Here is a 20,028-nt window from a genome sequence, read left to right on the forward strand (position 1 = left end):
AAGACATGCACCATTATACCTGGCTAATTGCACATTAATTTACAAATTTGTCTTTTTTACCAAAATAATAAGATTTATTCATTATAACCAGAAACATCTATTGAAATTTCTCTATACAGTTATTTTTATTTGTGAGCAGAGAAAGAGAGAGAATGAATGAGTGTGTCAAGGCCTCTTGTTACTTGTCACATGAACTTCATGTGTATGCACCTCTTTGAGCACCTGGCTTTATGTGGGTACTTGGTAATTGACTCCAGGCCAACCCAGGCCTTCAGGCTTTACAAGCAAGTGCCTTTAGAATCGCTGAGCCTCAGCCCAAATTTTCTGCTTAGGATATTACAGGAAAATTATATGTATATATTTGTAAATATAAAAATTTTCACACAAAAGTACATGGGATTATAGACATAAATAACTTGAATGTATTCTACCAGTTAGCCATCTCAATCTTGAAAAGCATCTTTTAAAAAATTATTATTACTATTTTATATTTGAGAGAAAGAGAAAAAGGAGAGAGAGGATGGGTATGCCAGGGCCTTTCAGCCACTGTGAGTGTACTCCAAACGTGTCCTCGCCCTTGGGAACATGTGCAATGTTGCACACTTACATCACTTTGCGTCTGGCTATGTGGGACCTAGAGATTCAAATGTGTTCCTAGGCTTCCCAAGCAAGTGCCTTAACCCCTAATCCATCTCTCCATCCTGTAAACATCTTTTTTTTTTTTTAAACCACATATTGCTCCCCAAGACATAATTCAATTTGTTTTGAAGTCTAAGTTTGACTTTCTATATATTTAAAATTCTAGAAAAGTGATAGGCAAGGATGTTAATCTGAATTTTATGATGACTATGAGGATAAGGGCCTTACTATTAGATTCCAGTATTCTGCTTCCCATCTGTATTCATTTGGGGAGAAAATAAGCGGCTAACTTATAGAAGTGCAAAAGTATAAGGTAAGATGATCTTTAACATATGTAATGCTTTAAGAAGCAGCATTTCATATGGAAGCTGGCCTACCTCAGTGTTAGCACCAGCCTTATATACCCATCTTCAACCACTGTAGGGTACAGTTTGTACAAAGCACTTTCAAAGGACTTCTGATTATTCTCAGGAGTGACACATGGTCATTTTTAGTAACTGACACATATTATGGAGAAAACTTCTTCTAGTCCTAAATTTTTTAAAAATTTTATTTCACTTTTTCAAAAATTAAAAATTTATTGTGTATGTATTGAAATTTTTAAACAATATGAAAGTCTTATTTTTTTCCTCTTGATTAGAAAATGATCAAGCTGTGCCTGGTGGTGCATGGCTATAATTCCAACCTCTTAGAAGGCTGAGGCAGAAGGATCACATATCAAAACTAGGTATAATGGTGCATGTCTTTAGTTCTAGAACTGTGGAAGCTGAGGTAGAAGGATTGCTGATTCTGAATAGTGAGACCCTGTCTCAAAAAAGAAAAACATGGTGGGAGGGAGGAAGAAAATGGTCTGAATTACATCACTAATAATAACTTTTAAAAGTCTTCTGATAACATGTGGACAGAAAGTTTACAATGATCTATTTTTCACCTGACACTATACTTAGGTACACATATGTCAAGCTTACTCTTAATATAAAATACCCATTTTTGAAATTTCCTATTCTTTTTGGTGAATACCATAGTAGTGCTTGCTTTTCCATTTATTCCAGTTCATTATCAGTATAAGATAAAATGCCAATTCCATGATCAATAGATAAAGCATTTTTTCTTTAGGATAACAAAAATCTTAATGGAGCTGGATGGACCAACTTGGCGGGAGAAACTCTCCCCCATCCCTGTGGTGCCCACTTCCAAGCCATTGGGAACTTGGTGTCCCGCAGCAGAGAGGACTGCAGACCAAGAGACAGATTCTGGCAGCGGTCGCCTGCCCAGCATCACAGGTGTGAGGACTGTGGTGGTTTCAATGTGGATATGTTTCTCCCTTTGCCTGAGTGCCTGAGATGTTTTTAAAAATTATTTATTTATTTGTAAGCAGAGAGTAGGAGAGGGGAGAGAAAGAGAGAGGGAAGGAGGGAGGGAGGGAGGAAGGATGAATGAGAATATATGGGCATGCCAGGCCACTTGCTCCTACAGACAACACTCCAGATACACGAATCACTTTGTGCATGTAGCTTTATGTGGGTACTGGGACATTAAATATGGCCCAGCAGGCTTTAACCACCTTAACCTTTAACCGCTGAGTAATCTCCCCAGTCCCCTGAGGTGTTTTTTAAAATATTTTTATGTATGTGTTTGTTATAGAGATAGAGAAAAAGAGGCAGATGAGAGAGAGCAAGTGAGAGAGCAAAGAAGCGCATGGGCGTGTGTAGCAGACAGCTTCAGGTTCACTGAGATGAACTTTCAGACCAGGCACAGTTATGGAGGAAGGGATATTTATTGAAGCTTACATAGCCAGGGGAAGTTCCACAAATGGCAGAAGAAGCTGGCCTGCCTTCACAGGACCAAGCAGAGAGAGAAGTACAAGCTTAAAGCCACACAGCACAGCATACTTCAGGAACTCCAGCTAGGCACCCTTTGCATATCTTTAGATTGAAATCTGAAACCCACCACTGCACCTTAAGATCCACCCAGTGATACTGCCTCCAGCCAGGTGGCTACAGATGCAAACTACAAACAAACAACTGAATATATTAAGGGCCATCTATTCTATTCAAACCACCACATTCTGCCCCTGGCCCCCAATAGATTTATAACCATCACACATTGTAAATTGTACTCAGCTCAATTTCAAAAGTCCCCACAGTCTTGGCCAATTTAAGATATTAAGACCTGTAAAATCAAACAAGTTAAACATTTCTAACATACAAAGGCACAGAGTAAACATTTTCAACTGGTATAAGGCATTGCAAGGAGAGACTAAAACAATGCAAACTCAACCACCATCAAACAAACATCAAACTTCTTCAGTTCAAATCCAATACAACCAGAGACTGACCGTCTCCAGATTTTCCAGTTCTGCCTGTCCAGCTGGACAGAGTAGCTGGGGAACACTTCCATGTCAGGCCAACAGTGCACTCTATGGAAGCCCTTGCACAGTCCTTGTATATCCAAACATCTTGAGGTCATCATGCAAACCACGATCCATCTTCCAAAGGCTCTTTCAGCCTATCAGGGCATTATGCCCTACCTCATGCTGCATCTCAGCAGCTGCTCCTGGAACTGCAATTCATGAGCACTCCATACATTTTTCTTGCTTCTGAAACCAATACCAGTTGTGCAGGACACAGCCATATTCTTTTTTTTTTTTTTTGTTTTGTTTTTTTGTTTTTCGAGGTAGGGTCTCACTCTAGCTCAGGCTGACCTGGAATTCACTCTGTAGTCTCAGGGTGGCCTCAAACTCTTGGCGAACCTCCTACCTCTGCCTCCCGAGTGCTGGGATTAAAGGCATGTGCCACCACGCTCGGCCTCACAGCCATATTCTTAATTCAGGGACAAAACAAAGCATAGCCTTGAAAAGCTAGTTCCTTCTCCAGTTAACTCTTTCCAAAAGTGTTTGCATTTCTATGATAGTCTTTCCCCAGGCATCCTTTCCATAGTAAAGCAATTGGACCATCTTCCTTTAAGATTGCTAATGTGTTTGACAGTAGCAGATTCAGTAACCTAAAATCAGTCTCAGTGCCTGTAATTTTAACTTGCTTGAGGTTTTCCAGCTTAAAATCTTAAATCTCTCAGTCCAATATCTTCAGCCAAGAACATCAGTCCATTACAAATTTAACCTTGATCAAACTCAGCAGCAGAACACAGCCAGCCCTTATGCCAGTAGCCCAGTTCTGACAAATTCCTCTGCATTCTTTCCTTCCCCTTAGAAAGCTTATAAGCCAAGCCTTGAAATTCAGTGCTGTCTGCACTTGGCATTCTCAGACTTGCATCAGAATAGTCCATAAAACTCAGCTTACCACTCCAGAAGACATCTTCAGTTGCAAGCACCAAGTCCATGCCTCTTCCTCCAAAACAAAGGTTCCAAAAGATCAACATCCACATGGTCAGGTTCATCTCACCCCACTCCTGGTACCAAGTTCTGTAGCAAACAGCTTCAGGTTCACTGAGATTCACTTCCAGACCAGGCACAGTTACGGAGGATATTTATTGAAGCTTACAGATCCAGGGGAAGTTCCACAAATGGCAGAAGAAGCTGGCCTGCCTTCACAGGCCCAAGCAGACAGAGAGAAGCAAACCAAAAGCCAAAAAGCCACACAGCACAGCACACTTCAGGAACTCCAGCTAGGTACACTTTGCATATCTTTAGATTGAAATCTGAAATCCACCACCACACCTAAAGATCCACCCAGTGACATTGCCTCCTGCCAGGTGGCAAATGCAAAAAATAAAAAACTGAATATATTGGGGGCCATCTATTCAAACCACCATAGCGTGCCAGGGCCTCCAGCCACTGCAAATGAACTCCAGACACATGGGCCACTGTGTGTATCTGGCATTATGTAGGTGCTGGGGAATCAAACCCAGGCTGTTAGACTTTGCAATTGGGCACCTTTAACTACTGAGCCATCTCTCCAGCCCCACAAAGGAGTTTAAAAATATATATTTATTTATATGGAGAGAGAAAGGCAGAGAGAGAGAATGGATGTACCAATGCCTTCCATCACTGCAAACGAACTCTAGAAGCTTGTGCCACCTTGCACTTCTGGCTTTATGTGGATACTGGAGGATCAAACCTGAGTCATTAGGCTTGGCAGGCAGGGGCCTTCACTCTTGAGCCATCTCTCTAGCTCCTGAGGTATTTTTTTGTTGTTTATTTTTATTTATTTGAGAGCAACAGACAAAGAGGCACATAGAGAGAAAGAATGGGCACGCCAGGGCTTCCAGCCACTGCAAACGAACTCCAGACGCATGCGCCCCCTTATGCATCTGGCTAATGTAGGTCCTGGGGAATCAAGCCTCCAACCAGGGTCCTTAAGCTTCACAGGCAAGCGCTTAACCGCTCAGCTATCCCTCCAGCCCTCCCGAGGTAGTTTTGATTAAACTTGTAATTTAAGTCTCCAGCAGCCTGCTGGAGGGAGGTGTCACAGGGAGGGTCGTAAGTCTAGCTCTATTTGGGTGTGTAAAGAGCCAGCTTGAGCTCTGGCTATTCATATTTGCTGCCTGTTTGGTGGTGTCTCTCTGTGCTATGATCTGTGGAAGTGAGCCAGCTTCTTCTGTCATTGATGGTGTTTCCCCTGGATTCTGTAATCCTCTCATATGTTGCTTCTGGTCAGGAGTTGGTCCAGCAATGAGAAAGTAACTGTAACAGGGGCCTACACTCATCTCCTCCGAGGGGCACATTCCCAGCTTAAAGCAGAGCACAGAGCCTGTGTCAGACCTGGGCTGAGTCCTTGTTCTCCCAAAGTTGATGTACGCCTCCCACATCACACCGTGTGGACGGGGGAAGCGATCTCATGAGATGGTTCTCAGAAGTAAATGGAACTGTATATCTAACATACTTCGCATGTGTGCTGCATGATAGTGGCCTATTAATGTTAAGCTGGCATATGATTAAAAGAGAAAATAAGCTCTCTATTCCATGAAGTATGTGGCAAAGCTAAGGGAATAAAACAGGTATATTTTAAATAATGGACATGAGCTGGGTGTGGTGGTGCACGCCTTTAATCCCAGCACTTGGGAGGCAGAGATAGGAGGATAGTCATGAGTTCAAGTCCACCCTGAGACTACATAGTGAATTCCAGGTTGGCCTGGGCTACAGTGAGACCCTACCTCGAAATACCGAAAAAGAAAAATTAATAGACATGAGATTGTATCTCAGAAAAATAATATATAAATATATAGCAGGAAATTTGGAGTGCTGGGTAGATATCATTTCAGGCTTTAAGAGGGTTGTTATTGCTTATAAAATAGTTACTGCATCAAACACTAAGTAACTTGTTCTCTGATTTTTTTTTTTTTTCTTTTTGGTTTTTCGAGGTAGGGTCTCACTCTGGTCCAGGCTGACCTGGAATTAACTCTGTAGTCTCAGGGTGGCCTTGAACTCATGGCGATCCTCCTACCTCTGCCTCCTGAGTGCTGGGATTAAAGGCGTGTGCCACCATACCCGGCTGATTTTTTTTTTTTTTTTTTGAGGCTATGTAGACAAGAATAACCTTGAATTCCTACTTATGAGGTGTTGGGATTATAGGCAGGCACCACCATGTCTAGCTCACGATGATATTTGTATCCCTGTTTCATAGGCTGATTTTGTCATAGCTAGAGCTTAACAAAAAGTCTCAAGTACCCAGTGTTGTCCACGTGCTGAATGAGGAGGCTGCAGCACACGCATTGAGGCTACAGGAAATGTGGTGAGGCTTGCAGGCTCCCATGAGCAATCTCGAGTCTCTTTCATCTAGTTCAATGTGCTCCGCTGGAGCTTGACTTTCTCCGCCTCTCGTGTGGTTCTCGCCTCTGTTTGTGCCTCCAGAACTCCAGTACAGCACAGAAGAGATGCCACCATGGATAACATGGCAGGATTACTTGTATTTCGTTTTCTAATTTGAAAATAATAGCATCATAATTATTGTTATATATAACTAAGTCATCTTTTTAATCTGTATAAAAAGTTAAATTCCGCCCAGTGTGGTGATGCACACCTTTAATCCCAGTACTCGGGGCTGGGGGTTGAGGTAGGAGGATTGCCATGAGTTCGAGGCCACCCTGAGACTACAAAGTTAATTCCAGGTCAGCCTGGCCCAGAATGAGACCCTACTTCTGGGGGGGAAAAAGGACAAAACAAAATAGGGCTGGAGGGATGGCTTAGTGGTTAAGGCGTTTTCCTGCAAAACCAAAGGACCCTGGTTTGATTCCCCAGGATCCACGTTAGCTAGATGCACACATGCATCTGGAGTTTGTTTGCAGTAGCTAGAGGCCCTGACTTGCCCATTCTCTTTCTCTCTCTCCCTCTTTCTCTGTCCAATAAATAAATAAATAAAAATAATTTTAAAACAATAAATTAGAAATCTAGAAAAAGTTAAGTTCCATTTAGACTAGCTCTATATGGTATGTGATCAAGTTAATTTTTAACATGGGATTCATGACTAGTTCTTAAGATTTTGTTGAGGTATTTACATGAATATTTTTTCTCCCTATTTTTCTTTTTTTTGGTTCCCATAGATGAAAAAATGTTTCAGATCCTTAAGGAAGCAGGAAATCAGTATGTAAAGGACAAGAACTATGAAGACGCTGTTGGTAAATACAGTGAATGCTTAAAGATTAACAACAAGGAGTGTGCCATCTACACAAACAGGCAAGTTCTTTGTAGCATTGTGTATGTCTTATGGTGATGCTTTTATTTTAAAATATTTTGATAAATTAATCTACTCTACTAATCAAATTAATTAGTTGCCAGATTTTTCTCTTGTGGTTCTAGAAATTTCTATGGCAAGTTGTCTTAAGTGAATGTTTCCGAAAGAAGTCAGTTGTAGGAGTTGGGAAGGGATTAGAAATGTGAGGAGTAGGAGGGATGAAGGTCTGGTGTTTGTGATGCCAGGTTCCCCTGGGCCACCCTTACTGATGGGGCTGGCACTGCTCCCACCTTCCTGGCTGCCTGGCCTGGCTGCAGCTGGGCCCAGGTGCCATCCAGTGTGGGAGGGACAAGAGGCAGAGGCCTTTCAGAACACTGTCTCATGGAACAATGCCTTTTTTCTTCTGACTGTCGTGTTGAGGGAAGAGACCAGTGTCTTTTATAGCGTCCAGCAGGAATGGGCCCATTGTTCTAAAATGCTCCCAGGCTGGGGAGATGGCTCCTTGTTTAAAGACACTTGCTTACAAATCTTACCCGCCCAGGTTCAGCTCCCCAGTGTCCCGCCCCCATAAAGCCAGATTCTCAAAGAGGTGCATGCATCTGGAGTTCATTTATAGCATCGAGAGGCCCTGCCACTCACTGCCTGTCTCTCTCTCTCTCTCACAAATACAATCTTAATAAATTGCTGCTCCCGTGTGCTTGCTGTCTTTATCACATGTGGGCATTGGTGGATTTTTTTTTCAATCAGTCTCTTTTATTTTGATGTCATGATCTTTTCCTCCTATTATGAGGGTCTTTTGTAGATAGTACCAGGCACTGTGATATCCAGGTCATGGATATCCAGGCCATTTTGTGTCTGGAGGAGCACGTTGTAAGGAGTCCTACCCTTCCTTTGGCCCTTACATTCTTTCCGCCACCTCTTCCGCAATGGACCCTGAGCCTTGGAAGGTGTGATAGAGATATTGCAGTGCTGAGCACTCCTGTCACTTCTTTCCAGCAGCATTGGTGAATTTTTAAGGAATATAGGGTCTGTAGTGACAGGAAAAATAAAGGATCGGTTCCAAGTATTATTCTAGCTCTTTAGGTAATTCTTCACTAGGTTAGCCTTTTACCATGTTTTTATAAGCCTTTTATTCTAAAGTCAACCTTTTGGTCAAAAAATGCCCTTAGTGGCTAGAGGGATGGCTTAGCAGTTAAGGCGTTTGCCTGCAAAGCCAAAGGACTTAGGTTTGATTCCCCAGGACCCATGTTAGCCAGATGAGCATGTCTGGAGTTCATTTGCAGTGGCTGGAGGCCTTGGCACGTCTTCTCTCCTTCTTTCTCTGTCAAATAAATACAAAATTTTTAAAATATCACTGAATCCAGGCGGTGTTTTTCTGCTCTTCTACCTGTGCAGCAAGGGGCGTCAGTGGCCACTAGGATTTCCATGGAGTCCCTTCATCTCACCCCTTGGCTGCAGTGGCAGGAAGCTCATCACTGGTTCTTCCTCTTCCTCCTGAAGGCTCGTCTTCCTCTGGTGTCTGGGGGCTCAGGAGGTCTCCATCCTTATTCACTATAAGTCCTTGAGGCCAGCTTGTCCCTCCCTTATCCAGCCTCACTTACATCTTGTCATTGTGTCTCCAGATCTCTGAACTCTAGGCCCCTCCAGCCCCCTGCCATCCCTGTTTCTGCATCAGGGCTACTGATCATCTGTGGCCTTTGTGTCACAGGCAGTCGGCCACCTTGAGTGGGCCTACCTCTAACTACCTCTTTTCTGAGACTGCTCCCCTGCTGTGGGCCACTGCTGTCTTCTCTGAGACGTCTGCAACCCTCTACATCCCTGTCGTTCTTGTTCTCTTTTTTTTCTTCAAAAAAATTTTTTTTATTAACATCTTCCATGATTATAAAACAATCCCATGGTAATGCCCTCCCTTCCCCCACTTTCCCCTTTGAAACTCCACTCTCCATCATATGCCCTCCCCCTCTCAATCAGTCTCTCTTTTATTTTGATATCATGATCTTTTCCTCCTATTATGATGGTCTTGTGTAAGTAGGGTCAGGCACTGTGAGGTCATGGATAGCCAAGCCATTTTGTGTCTGGGGGGAGCACATTGTAAGGAGTCCTACCCCTCCTTTGGCTCTTATATTCTTTCTGCCACCTCTTCTGCAATAGACCCTGAGCCTTGGAAGGTGTGATGCAGATATTGCAGTGCTGAGCACTCTTCTGTCACTTGTTTTCAGCACCATGGTGCCTTCTGAGTCATTCCAAGGTCACCACCATCTGAAAAGATGAGGTTCTCTAACCAAAAGTGAGAGTAGCATTAATAGATGGGTATGAACATTAAGAGAAGTGTTTACTGGGCAGTTTGATGAGCATAGTATATACACGTAGCCAGACAGCAGCAGACGTTACACCCCTAGGGCTCATGATTACCTGTCTTAAGTTTTCAGTATCAGGGATGTATTCCCTCCCATGGGGCGGGTCTCTAGTCCAATTAGAGGGTAGTTGGTTTCCACCATGACAGACCTGCCACTATTGCACCCGTTGGCTCATTTGGCCTGGCTCATCAAATTTAAAGCTTGAAGTGTCTACTGTTGAGTATCTTCACTGGTGATTTCTTTCTCCCATTGAGCTGCATGCATAATGGCTTCTTCCAGCTTTCTGTCAGCTGGTCTACATGGAGGAGGTTATCAGCTCAGTTCCAGCAGGATTTCTCAGTGGCCTTGCAGCCCATGTATGTGGAGTCGTCAGCAATAGGGTCTTACCATCTATTCTTGGTGGGAATCCAAGGGCCTTGGCAAAGGCCTATAATGTTTGGGGGGGCATCAGGGATCTCCCTGGCCAACAACTCACTAGAAGGTATCCCATCCCTGGCACTGAAAATTTTCTAGCAACAATCTATGGCTCTTGAGTGTTCCATTGTCCAAAAAAGTACGTTTCTATATGAGTGATTTATATCCTCTTAGATTAGCTCTCTCTCTACCTTTCCTTTACTTAATCTCCTCCCCTGACCTTACTTTTGGCCCTTTCACCACCATTGATCTATTCTTCTACTTACATACATACAATACCATTCTATTGAGCACCCCCCTCCCTTCTTCTTCCTTTTATATCTCTTTTCTAGCTTACTGGGCTTTGCTACTGAGTTTTCTTCCTACTCACACAGAAGTCCAATCATCTGTAGCTAGGATCCACATATGAGAGAGAACATGCGGTTCTTGGCTTTCTGGGTCTGAGTTACTCTTGTTCACTCTTGTCTCACTCTCCAAGTTATAGCTAGAGTGATCTTTCTTTTTGTTTTTAATATTTTATTTTTATTTGTTTACTTGAGAGAAAGGAGAGAGACAAAGAGAAAGGGCACACCAGGGTCTCCAGCCACTACAAATGAATTCCAGACACATGTATCACCTTGTGCATCTGGCTTATGTGGGTCCTGGGGAATTGAACCAAGGTCCTTTGGCTTTTCAGGCAAATGCTTTAACCACTAAGCCATCTCTTCAGCCCTAGAGTTATTGTTCTAAAACATGGTGACCACTGGGTGTGGTGGCACACACCTTTAATCCCAGCCCTCAGGAGGTAAAAGTAGGACGATCACTGTGAGTTCTGGACTAGAGTGAGACCCTACCTCACGAACCCCAAAACTAAAAGAAATTAAAACATAGTGACCATGTCACCCCTGTTAAAAACCTCTCAGTGGACTTCTGCTAGGCTCAGGATCAGGCTCACCCCCTTTGCCAGGCTTTTCATGATCTAGAGATCATGTCTCTTCCAGCCTCATCCCTCCACTCTGGCCATGTTTATGAAGAGCTCCAAGCTTTCTCCCTAAGTCTGTACCGAGGCTGTGCCCTTGGCCTGTCCCTTAACTCACAGCCCAGTGCCTTGGCAGCAGATCCTTCTCTTCCTACTTCTGGCTTTGGCTTCAGCTTAATCAGTACATCTTCCAGGAATTCTTCTTGACTGCTCTGCCTAGATAGAACTTCTGCCCCACAAACTCTGGTGGGTTTCAGCCATGTGCTCCCAAGCATGTCCCCGAGTACAGGCTGAGTGGATCTGCTCATTTTAGCTATCTGTTCTCACCAGAATGTATTCTTCTTGAGGGCCAGGCAGTATTTTGTTTGCAGTTACCTTCCCAAGGCTGTAATTTCACCCAGAAAGGGGAGTTCCATGTTCTGTGACTGTAACTAAATGTTAAGATTCCAATTGAGGTAGCCGTGACATAGAAATGGACTTACTGAACTGTTTATGACTTTACTAGCCATCTAAAGGGACAGGCATGCAATTGTGATTTTTCCTCATACCTGTCCTTGCATTGCTCCAGGGCTCTCTGCTACCTGAAGCTGTGCCAGTTTGAAGAGGCAAAGCAGGACTGTGACCAGGCCCTGCAGATAGACGGAGGGAATGTGAAAGCATGCTATAGACGGGCGCTCGCTCATAAAGGACTCAAGGTGAGGACAGCTGCACATGTGCATGTAAATTTCAGCTCTGAACAAATTCAGTGGCTTCCTGAACATAATCTTGGGATCTTGGAATGGGAATTAGGTTATCTGGGATATCTAGTACCATACTAACATCTTCTTAAATCTTCACATAGACTTCCAATTCCACTATAATGTTTTATGTATTTATTATTTGTACATGAGTGTGTGTGTATGGGCACATCAGGGTCTCTTGCTGTGACAAGTGCCTAGCTGGCATTATGTGGATGGCTGGGGAATTGAACCCTGGGCTGGCAGGCTTCAGAAGCAAGGGCCTTTAATCACTGCACCATCTCCCCAGCCCTCTGGACCACGTAATTTCAAAGATTCCTTCCAGCTCTACTTTTCTAAGGAGCACCAGTTAGAATGGGCTCACTATCAGGCATAAGTTTGTCAGTGGATTGTTGAAAGTCATGAGCAATGCCACTGGTTCCCCAACAAAGATTGGGGCTGGAGATAAGGTGGGAAAGCATTGGAATGGCATGTGGGTCACCAATGGAAGATGGTAGAGTCACCGCAGAGTTTTGGAAGCTTAGAATGAGTTAGGCCTTAAGCTAGCTTAGCTGATGGTCAACACTAAGACTATAGAATGGCATTCTTCTCTTAAGAAAATCACACCATTATTTTGAAGAAAGAAGGTACTGTGTAATTATTAGACTGTATAATTTGTTTGGTTTTGATTTTTCGAGGTAGGGTCTTTCTTACTCTAGCCCAGGCTGACCTGGAATTCACTCTGTAGTCTCAGGCTGGCCTCAAACTCACAATGATCCTCCTACCTCTGCCTCCCGAGTGCTGGGATTAAAGGTGTGTGCCACACCACCTGGCCAGACTGTATAATTATGTAGATTCTTCTGCATGGAAATATTTTTACAGTTTTTTTTAATGTGCTCATGTATGTGCAGATATGCCAAGTTGTGTGTGTGTGTGCATGTGTTTGTGTGTGGAGGTTAGATGATGCCTTTTGGGTCTTTCCTCTGCCTGCACTGAGGGCAGCTTTCTGTGTCTGGGCTTTGTTTAGCTGTGGAGATTTTGCTGCTGTTCTCTGGCATCACTGTAGAGCATTCCACTCAGCTCTTCTAGTCCGACACCCTGAGGTTCATATTGGCAGCATGGGGAATGGCTTTTTAATCACTGAGCTTTGTGTACAAACCAGTTTGATTATATAGTCAGCAGTTGTGACACTTGGGTTGTTTCCAGCTGGGGCTGCTTTGTTTTTGTACAGCTGGAGGGAGACAATGTGCTGGGTATGTGTGGGTGGGGGAAGAATGGGGAACAGAGAGATGGTCACATCATGAGGGGCCTAGTAGGCCAAACTGAGGAGGCTAGAGTTGATCCTGGAGGTGAGGGAGCCACCAAAGGGGGGTGGGTAGGCTCAGATCTGGGGACAACATGGAAGGCAGGACAGAGAGGAGTAGAAGTGAGGGGCCACCAACTTGAGCTGGAGGAAGGCAGTGCTCAGGAAAGAGAGTTTTAGTCTGCTAAAGCTGCTGTAACAGATGCAGAGACAGGCGGCTTAAACAAGACATGTATCTCCTCATGTTTCTGGAGGCTACATACCTGAGGGCAGGGCGAGGGTGGCTTCTCCTGGGCCTGCCTTTGTCCTTGGGCAGAGATGCCATCTTCTCCCTGTTTTGTGGGTTACAACTTCAATATATGAACTGGGCAGGGGCAGATTCAAACTGTACCAGGAGTTAATACAAGGTTGTTTGGTGGTAAAGTTGAAGGACACAGCAGTAAAATGCCTTAGGGAAGGAATGGTAGGTGCCTGCAGACCTCTGGGATGGCTAAGGGATGGTGTGATAATGGAGCATATAGGGTGTGTGTGTGTGTGTGTGTGTCAGGGTAAGGGAGGTAGTTTTGACACATGGCGAATGAGCCTTTCACAAAGGGGAACTAGCTAGACTTTGCTGGGAGGAAGCAGAGCCTTGTGTTAAGTGTGTATCAGGTGAGAGCTATCTCTGTGTGTAGACGATCAGGCCCTTCACCTATCCGCACAGGCTGTGGTAGGGCTGGGCTTGCACTTCCTGCCCGAGGGACCCTGCAGCTGCGTGCGTTTAGTCTGCGTCCGCGTGGCCCCGCCCCCTTCTGTAGCAGCGCACTCTTGTGTGAACCCCGGGTAAAGATTTCCTGGGTGGTTTATAGCACAGTGAATTCAAGAGTGTCCTTCAAAGCTGACTCCACCCTGAGCTGTGTTGGGTGAATGATAGATCTGCATGACTCATACATTCTTTGCTCAGACTCTTGGCTGCCTCTTTGAACCTCTCCAGCCACAATGCTAGCCTATATTTACCAGTAAACAATTTCAAAGAATTTAATGGAACAAGACTGTTAGACCACAACTACCAATGTATTAGCCCTTTATGAGTTTAAACCACTCATTTATTCCTTGGTATATATAGCCTTAAGAAAGCTAGGTTTTCATTGTATTTTAAAAGATGATAAATTTAGGGCTGGAGAGATGGTTCAGCAGTTAAGGCACTTGCCTGCAAAGCTTAATGACCCTGGTTTGATTCTGCAGTACCTACATAAAGACAGATGCACAAAGTGGTGCATACATCTGGAGTTCTGGAGTTCATTTGCAATGGCTAGAAGCCTGGCATGCCCATTTTGTCTTTGCAAATAAATAAACTAAAAATTAAAAATATTTACATAGGGCTGGAGATATGGCTTTTGATTAAGATGCTTGCCTGTGAAGTCGTCTTCTTTTTTTTTTTTTTTTTTTTTTGAGGTAGGGTCTCACTCTGGCTCAGGCTGACCTGGAATTCGCCATGGAGTCTCAGGGTGGCCTTGAACTCTTGGTGATCCTCCTACCTCTGCCTCCCGAGTGCTGGGATTAAAGGCGTGCGCCACCACGCCCGGCTTGCCTGTGAAGTCTTAAGGACCCATGTTCAGTCTCTCTCCAGATCCCACATAAGCCAGACACACGAAGGTGAGGTAGGTGCAAGGTTGCACATGCTCACTAGGTGGCGCAAACGTCTGGCATTCGATTGCAGTGGCTGAGGCCCTGTCATGCCATTTCTCTCTTCAATAAAAACAAATAATTAAAAAGGATGAGAAATTTAAAGTTAAATCTTGTTTTGTTGCCCAGCTGGTCTTAAACTTCTGGGCTCAAGCCATCCTCCTGCCTCAGTAGCTGGAACAGCAGCATCAATATTGACTAATATGAGTTCAATCTTTGGTTTATTCATTCAGCAGGCAAGTTCCTACTGTTGCTAAGAATGGGGATGGGGTTGTGGTGACATATGCTAGAACTTGGCTTACTAATTCCAGATTCTGTGCTGTTTTTAATAGCAGAAGTTCATGCTATTATGGATTGTTTTAGCTGTACCCACCCTTTAACGAGTGGAAACTCTGTGTGTACCCTCGACATGACTCACTTTCTCACCCACGCTAACTACTCAAGGCTGTCTTTTATTGATGAATTTTTTTACCCCTTTTACTTACTTCTCAGAATTATCAGCAAAGCTTAAGTGACCTCAATAAAGTCCTTCTTCTGGATCCAAATATTGTTGAAGCAAAGATGGAACTGGACGAGGTTACTAGCTTCCTTAAGAATGATAACACAGCCTCACTTGGCAAAGGAAAGAGGAAGAAAATTGAAATCCAAGAGGTAATTTTATTTCATCTTTGGAAGAATTTTATAACAAATTTAAGGTTATATTCCTATGAGCTCTACAGATTTTTTTTTTTTTCTGGTTTTTTGAGGTAGGGTCTCACTGTGGCCCAGGCTGACCTGGAATTCACTATGTATTCTGAGGCTGGCCTTGAACTCACAGCAATCCTACCACCTCTGCCTCCTAAGTGCTGGGATTAAAGGCGTGCGCCACCATGCCTGGCAAGTTCTACAGGAATTTATTTTAATGATCAATGAAAAAGTCTCCACTGGCATAATTAGCTGCTGTATTTAGCAGGGTCCTGGATGGTGACTCTGAGTTACTGGAGTTCTTGTTTCCTTTGCCACCACTCCCTGGCCTGTGACGGGTGCTGCTGCAGCTTACGCCATCAGGGTTTGCCTCAGGGTAAACTTGTCCATCTTCAGGAGCCCTGCAAGCCACACCCTGTGGAGATTTTCCAGGTTGACTCATCCCTTTTCTAACACTCCGAAGTAAGATAGGCTTGCCAGAGATATTGCACTATCTCATTGTCCCACCTACCATTGATTCCTGGCCACACAACTGTTTTTCTTTGCCATCAATGAAGACTATTGGGACACAAATTCTTGTTCATTCCTCCTGTTTATGTCCTTACATTTCTACTAAAAGGTAGTAGGTTAGGGGAACTATGGCTTTTTTTCCCTGTTAAGCAGGAAAAATATTGTTTTAAGATAATTTAAAAATCTAAGCTTGCTTCTGTGTTAAACATAAGTAAATATAAAATATATCGTGAAAAAGAAAAAAAGTGATATAGGTCATCAGTTTGTGTAACATTCTGTTAATCAAAATTCCCCAGAACATGTTTCCAATACAGAGGAGTTTGGGGGGAGGTTTTATTTGTTTTTGAGGTAGGGTCTCACTCTAGCCCAGGCTGACCCACAGCAATCCTACCTCTGCCTCCCAAGTGCTGCGCTCAAAGGCATGTGCCACCACACCTGGCAAGCTTTTTTTTTTTTTTTTTTGAGGCAGGGTCTGTCTCTAGCCCAGACTGACCTGGAACTCACTATGTAGTCTCGGGCAGGCCTTGAACTCACAGCCATCCTCCTACTTTTGCCTCTTTATGCTAGGATTAAAGGTGTATACCACTACACCCAGCGTTTTAAAAAAATATCATTTTTTTCTTTTAGCTTATTTTAATTTTTATTATTTATTAGAGATAGAGGGAGAGAATGGGCATGCCAGGGCCTCTAGCCATTGCAAACAAACTCTAGACACATGTGCCACCTTGTGCATCTGGCTTATGTGGGACCTGGAGAGCCAAACCTGGGTCCTTGGGCTTTGCAAGCAAGCACCTTAACTGTTAAGCCATCTCTCCAGCCCATGCCTAGCCCATGCCCAGCCCAAGCAAGGAAAATAATTTGCAAGGAGAGAGAGGGGGAGAGAAAATGAGGATGAATATGGGTGTGCCAGAGCCTCTAGCCACTACAAATGAACTGCAGGGACATGTGCTACTACTTGGGACATCTGGCTTTATTTGGGTACTAGGGAATTGAACCCAGGTTGTAAGGCTTTGTAAGCAGGCTGAGCCAACTCTCCAGCCCTCCCCCCCTTTTTAAAAACAATATTTATTTGCAAGCAGGGAGAGGGGGAGAAAGAAAGAGAGAATGGGTGTGCCAGAGCTTCCTGCTATTGTAAACAAACTCCAGATGCATGTGCCACTTAGTACATCTGGCTTTACTTAGGTACTGGAGAATTGAACCTGGGCCATTATGCTTTGCAAGCAAGTGCCTTTAACCACTGAGCCCTGTCTCCAGCCAGAGTTTTGTTATTTTTAAAAATTTTTTTTAATTTTTTAATTTATTTATTTGAGAGCGACAGACACAGAGAGAAAGACAGATAGAGGGAGAGAGAGAGAATGGGCGCGCCAGGGCTTCCAGCCTCTGCAAACGAACTCCAGACGCGTGCGCCCCCTTGTGCATCTGGCTAACGTGGGACCTGGGGAACCGAGCCTCGAGCCGGGGTCCTTAGGCTTCACAGGCAAGTGCTTAACCGCTAAGCCATCTCTCCAGCCCGAGTTTTGTTATTTTTAAGAAAAATGTCTTGCTGGGTATGGTCAAATGTCCTATGCGTGTGCTGGGGGGTGGGTAATCTGGGGGAGGGAGTGGTAGGAGGGCCTACTGGTCAGCCAGTCTGACCAAAAGCAGCAGCTCAGGGTTGGTGACTGTAAGAGACAATGCAGACAAGCGATAAAGAACATCCCGTGTTCTCACATCTGCACACACGTACATACTATGCACATGGCACACCACAGAACATGTATGACTACAAGTACTCTGTCCACACAGGCAACAAGACTTTTTTTTTTTTTTAATTTAAGGATACTTGTATTCTTACAGGCTAGGAATAGAATAGACCTCAATATTTATTACAAATTGGATTTTCACTTAGAACGTGACTCCTGGAATACTGCTTGTGGTTTTCAGTTCACACTTGAGATATGTGTGTGGTACCGTCACAATGCTTTTTCTTTGTGCAGGTGACTGAAGGCAATGAAGAGGAGCCGGAAAGAACCTCCGAGGTCTCTGCTAACTGCCAGGCTTCTGGGAACGGGGATGAAAGCAGTGGGTTGACAGAACACTCTGAAAAACTGCAGATCTCCAAGCCTAGTAACGCCTACGAATTCGGCCAGGTCATAAATGCAGTCAGTACCAGGAAAGATGAAGAGGCCTGTGCACACCTTTTAGCCATCACCGAACCAAAAGATCTGCCAATATTGTTAAGTAACAAGCTTGAAGGGGACACACTCCTCCTCCTCATCCAGTCTCTGAAAAACTATCTTGTTGACAAGGACTGCTCCTTAGTATACGAGCATCTTTTGTATCTGAGTAAAGCAGAGCGCTTTAAGGTAGGCAGCAAAAAATTTTACCGAGAGTGGTGTTTTTAAGGATTTTATAACTTCAGAATGTTACTTAAGCTAATGACTTCTTTTCCTTTTTTCAGATGATGTTGACACTACTTAACAAAGACCAAAAGGAGCAAATTGGACAGCTATTTGATGTTCTTTCTGACACACAAACCAATCATTTTACTTTAGAAGACATAGAAGCCCTCAGAAGACAGTATGAGCTTTAACACAAGATTACCGTTAGATTTCTTCCATGCATGCATCAGTTCCAGTAACACCAATGGTGGCATCATAATAAAGCTGCATGGATAAAACCTGGCTTAGAAGAGAGCCTTTGGCCTGGACTATAATACATCTATTTTTGTATACAGAGCATGTGTATTCTACAATCTGCTTTTATTAGTTGTAAATATTTTCTTATGTACCAGAGCCAACATCTTTATATTTAATAAGTATATTTGGAACTTGTTAAAATATATTTTAATTTATAGTACATTTTCTTTTAATAACTCACTTAAGTTAAATGACATTTCTTTGAGCTGTGGAGTACTTTTAAGTTTGAAAGAAATGAATTTCTTTAGTTCTTTTTTGAAAGTGAAAGTCATTAATGGTGATTATCATATCACCTTATAGCCTACAAAGATATGCATAAAACCCATTTATACTAGTGGCTGACAGATTGAAATACTACACTGAAAATCTATGAAATAATTATTTCTTAGAGTCATGTAGAACTTTCTAATATTACATTGCCAACAAAAATTGCCAAAAATTTCTACTTTTTTACTACAGTTTAAAATGTGACTTTCCCTTATATTGCTTATCAGCAATAAACATAAATAAGCCCAGCCTGCATTTATATTTGAATTGTCATTCCCATGTTTTCCCAGACCTTTAAGTGACCCCATTTAATTTTTTTGTTTTCTGCTCTCACAACTACTTACCTATTCCTTTAATGTAAGAGAGAAAGGAAGTCTTGAGCTCCTGCATTGACTGGATTAGAGAGGTATTTCTTATACAATAAAATATTTAGGTCTTGATCAGTGTACTGTTATTTCTGTAGTCTTATATAGTCAATTCTTTGGAGTACATCTTCATTTAGTAGTTAAGATGAAAAATTAATACCACTTTCATTATTTCCATATTCACTATTATTTAATCTTTAACATTTTTTTATTTAAGAGAAAGGCAGAGAGAGAATGGGCATGCCAGGGCCTCTAGCCACTGCAAACTAACTCCAGATGCATGTGCCACCTTATGCATCTGGCTTATGTGAGTGAGGAATTAAACCTAGGTCCTTAGGCTTCATAGGCAAGGGCCTTAATTGCTAAGTCATCTCTCCAGCCCTATTTATCATTTTTATTTATTTACTGGAGAGGGAGAGAGAGAGACAGAGACTGGGCATGCTAGAGCCTCCAGCCACTACAAACAAACTCCAGACGCATGTGCCACCTTATTGTGCATCTGCCTTCGTGAGTCCTGGGGAATTGAAACTGGGTCCTTAGGCTTTGCAGGCAAGTGAACCATCTCTCCAGTCCCCTATTTATCTTTTATAATTACAGACTATTTAAGAATACCATGAGTAAATGGTACTTTTCAAACTGCCATTTTTCTCTTCAACTCTTCTCTCCTTCATTTGTAAGTATCTACTATAATTGGTATTTTAGTCTTCAAACAAAAGTTTTCTCCCTTAAATGTCATGAAATTTTGTTTTGCTCTTTTGAGGTAGGATCTCATTCTGTAGTTCCAGGCTGGTCTTGAACTCACAGCAATCCTCCTACCTCTACCTCCTGAGTGCTGAGATTGAA

General features: G+C 43.2%; 1 protein-coding gene across 1 annotated transcript in view; it reads left to right on the plus strand.

Annotated features, from left to right (window-relative positions):
* Positions 1-19,260, plus strand: part of Spag1 (sperm associated antigen 1) — a 74,323-nt gene extending 55,063 nt beyond the window's left edge. Inside the window, exons 14-19 of the mRNA XM_045143391.1 lie at positions 1,756-1,922; positions 7,138-7,270; positions 11,566-11,692; positions 15,174-15,332; positions 17,852-18,220; positions 18,316-19,260. Of these exons, the coding sequence (XP_044999326.1) occupies positions 1,756-1,922; positions 7,138-7,270; positions 11,566-11,692; positions 15,174-15,332; positions 17,852-18,220; positions 18,316-18,447 (1,087 nt within the window). The 3' untranslated portion in view covers positions 18,448-19,260. The remainder of the gene's footprint in view (positions 1-1,755; positions 1,923-7,137; positions 7,271-11,565; positions 11,693-15,173; positions 15,333-17,851; positions 18,221-18,315) is intronic.
* The last annotated feature ends 768 nt before the right edge of the window (positions 19,261-20,028 follow it).

Source organism: Jaculus jaculus, chromosome 2 (assembly GCF_020740685.1).
Source record: "Jaculus jaculus isolate mJacJac1 chromosome 2, mJacJac1.mat.Y.cur, whole genome shotgun sequence".
In the NCBI taxonomy this organism is placed as follows: domain Eukaryota; kingdom Metazoa; phylum Chordata; class Mammalia; order Rodentia; family Dipodidae; genus Jaculus; species Jaculus jaculus.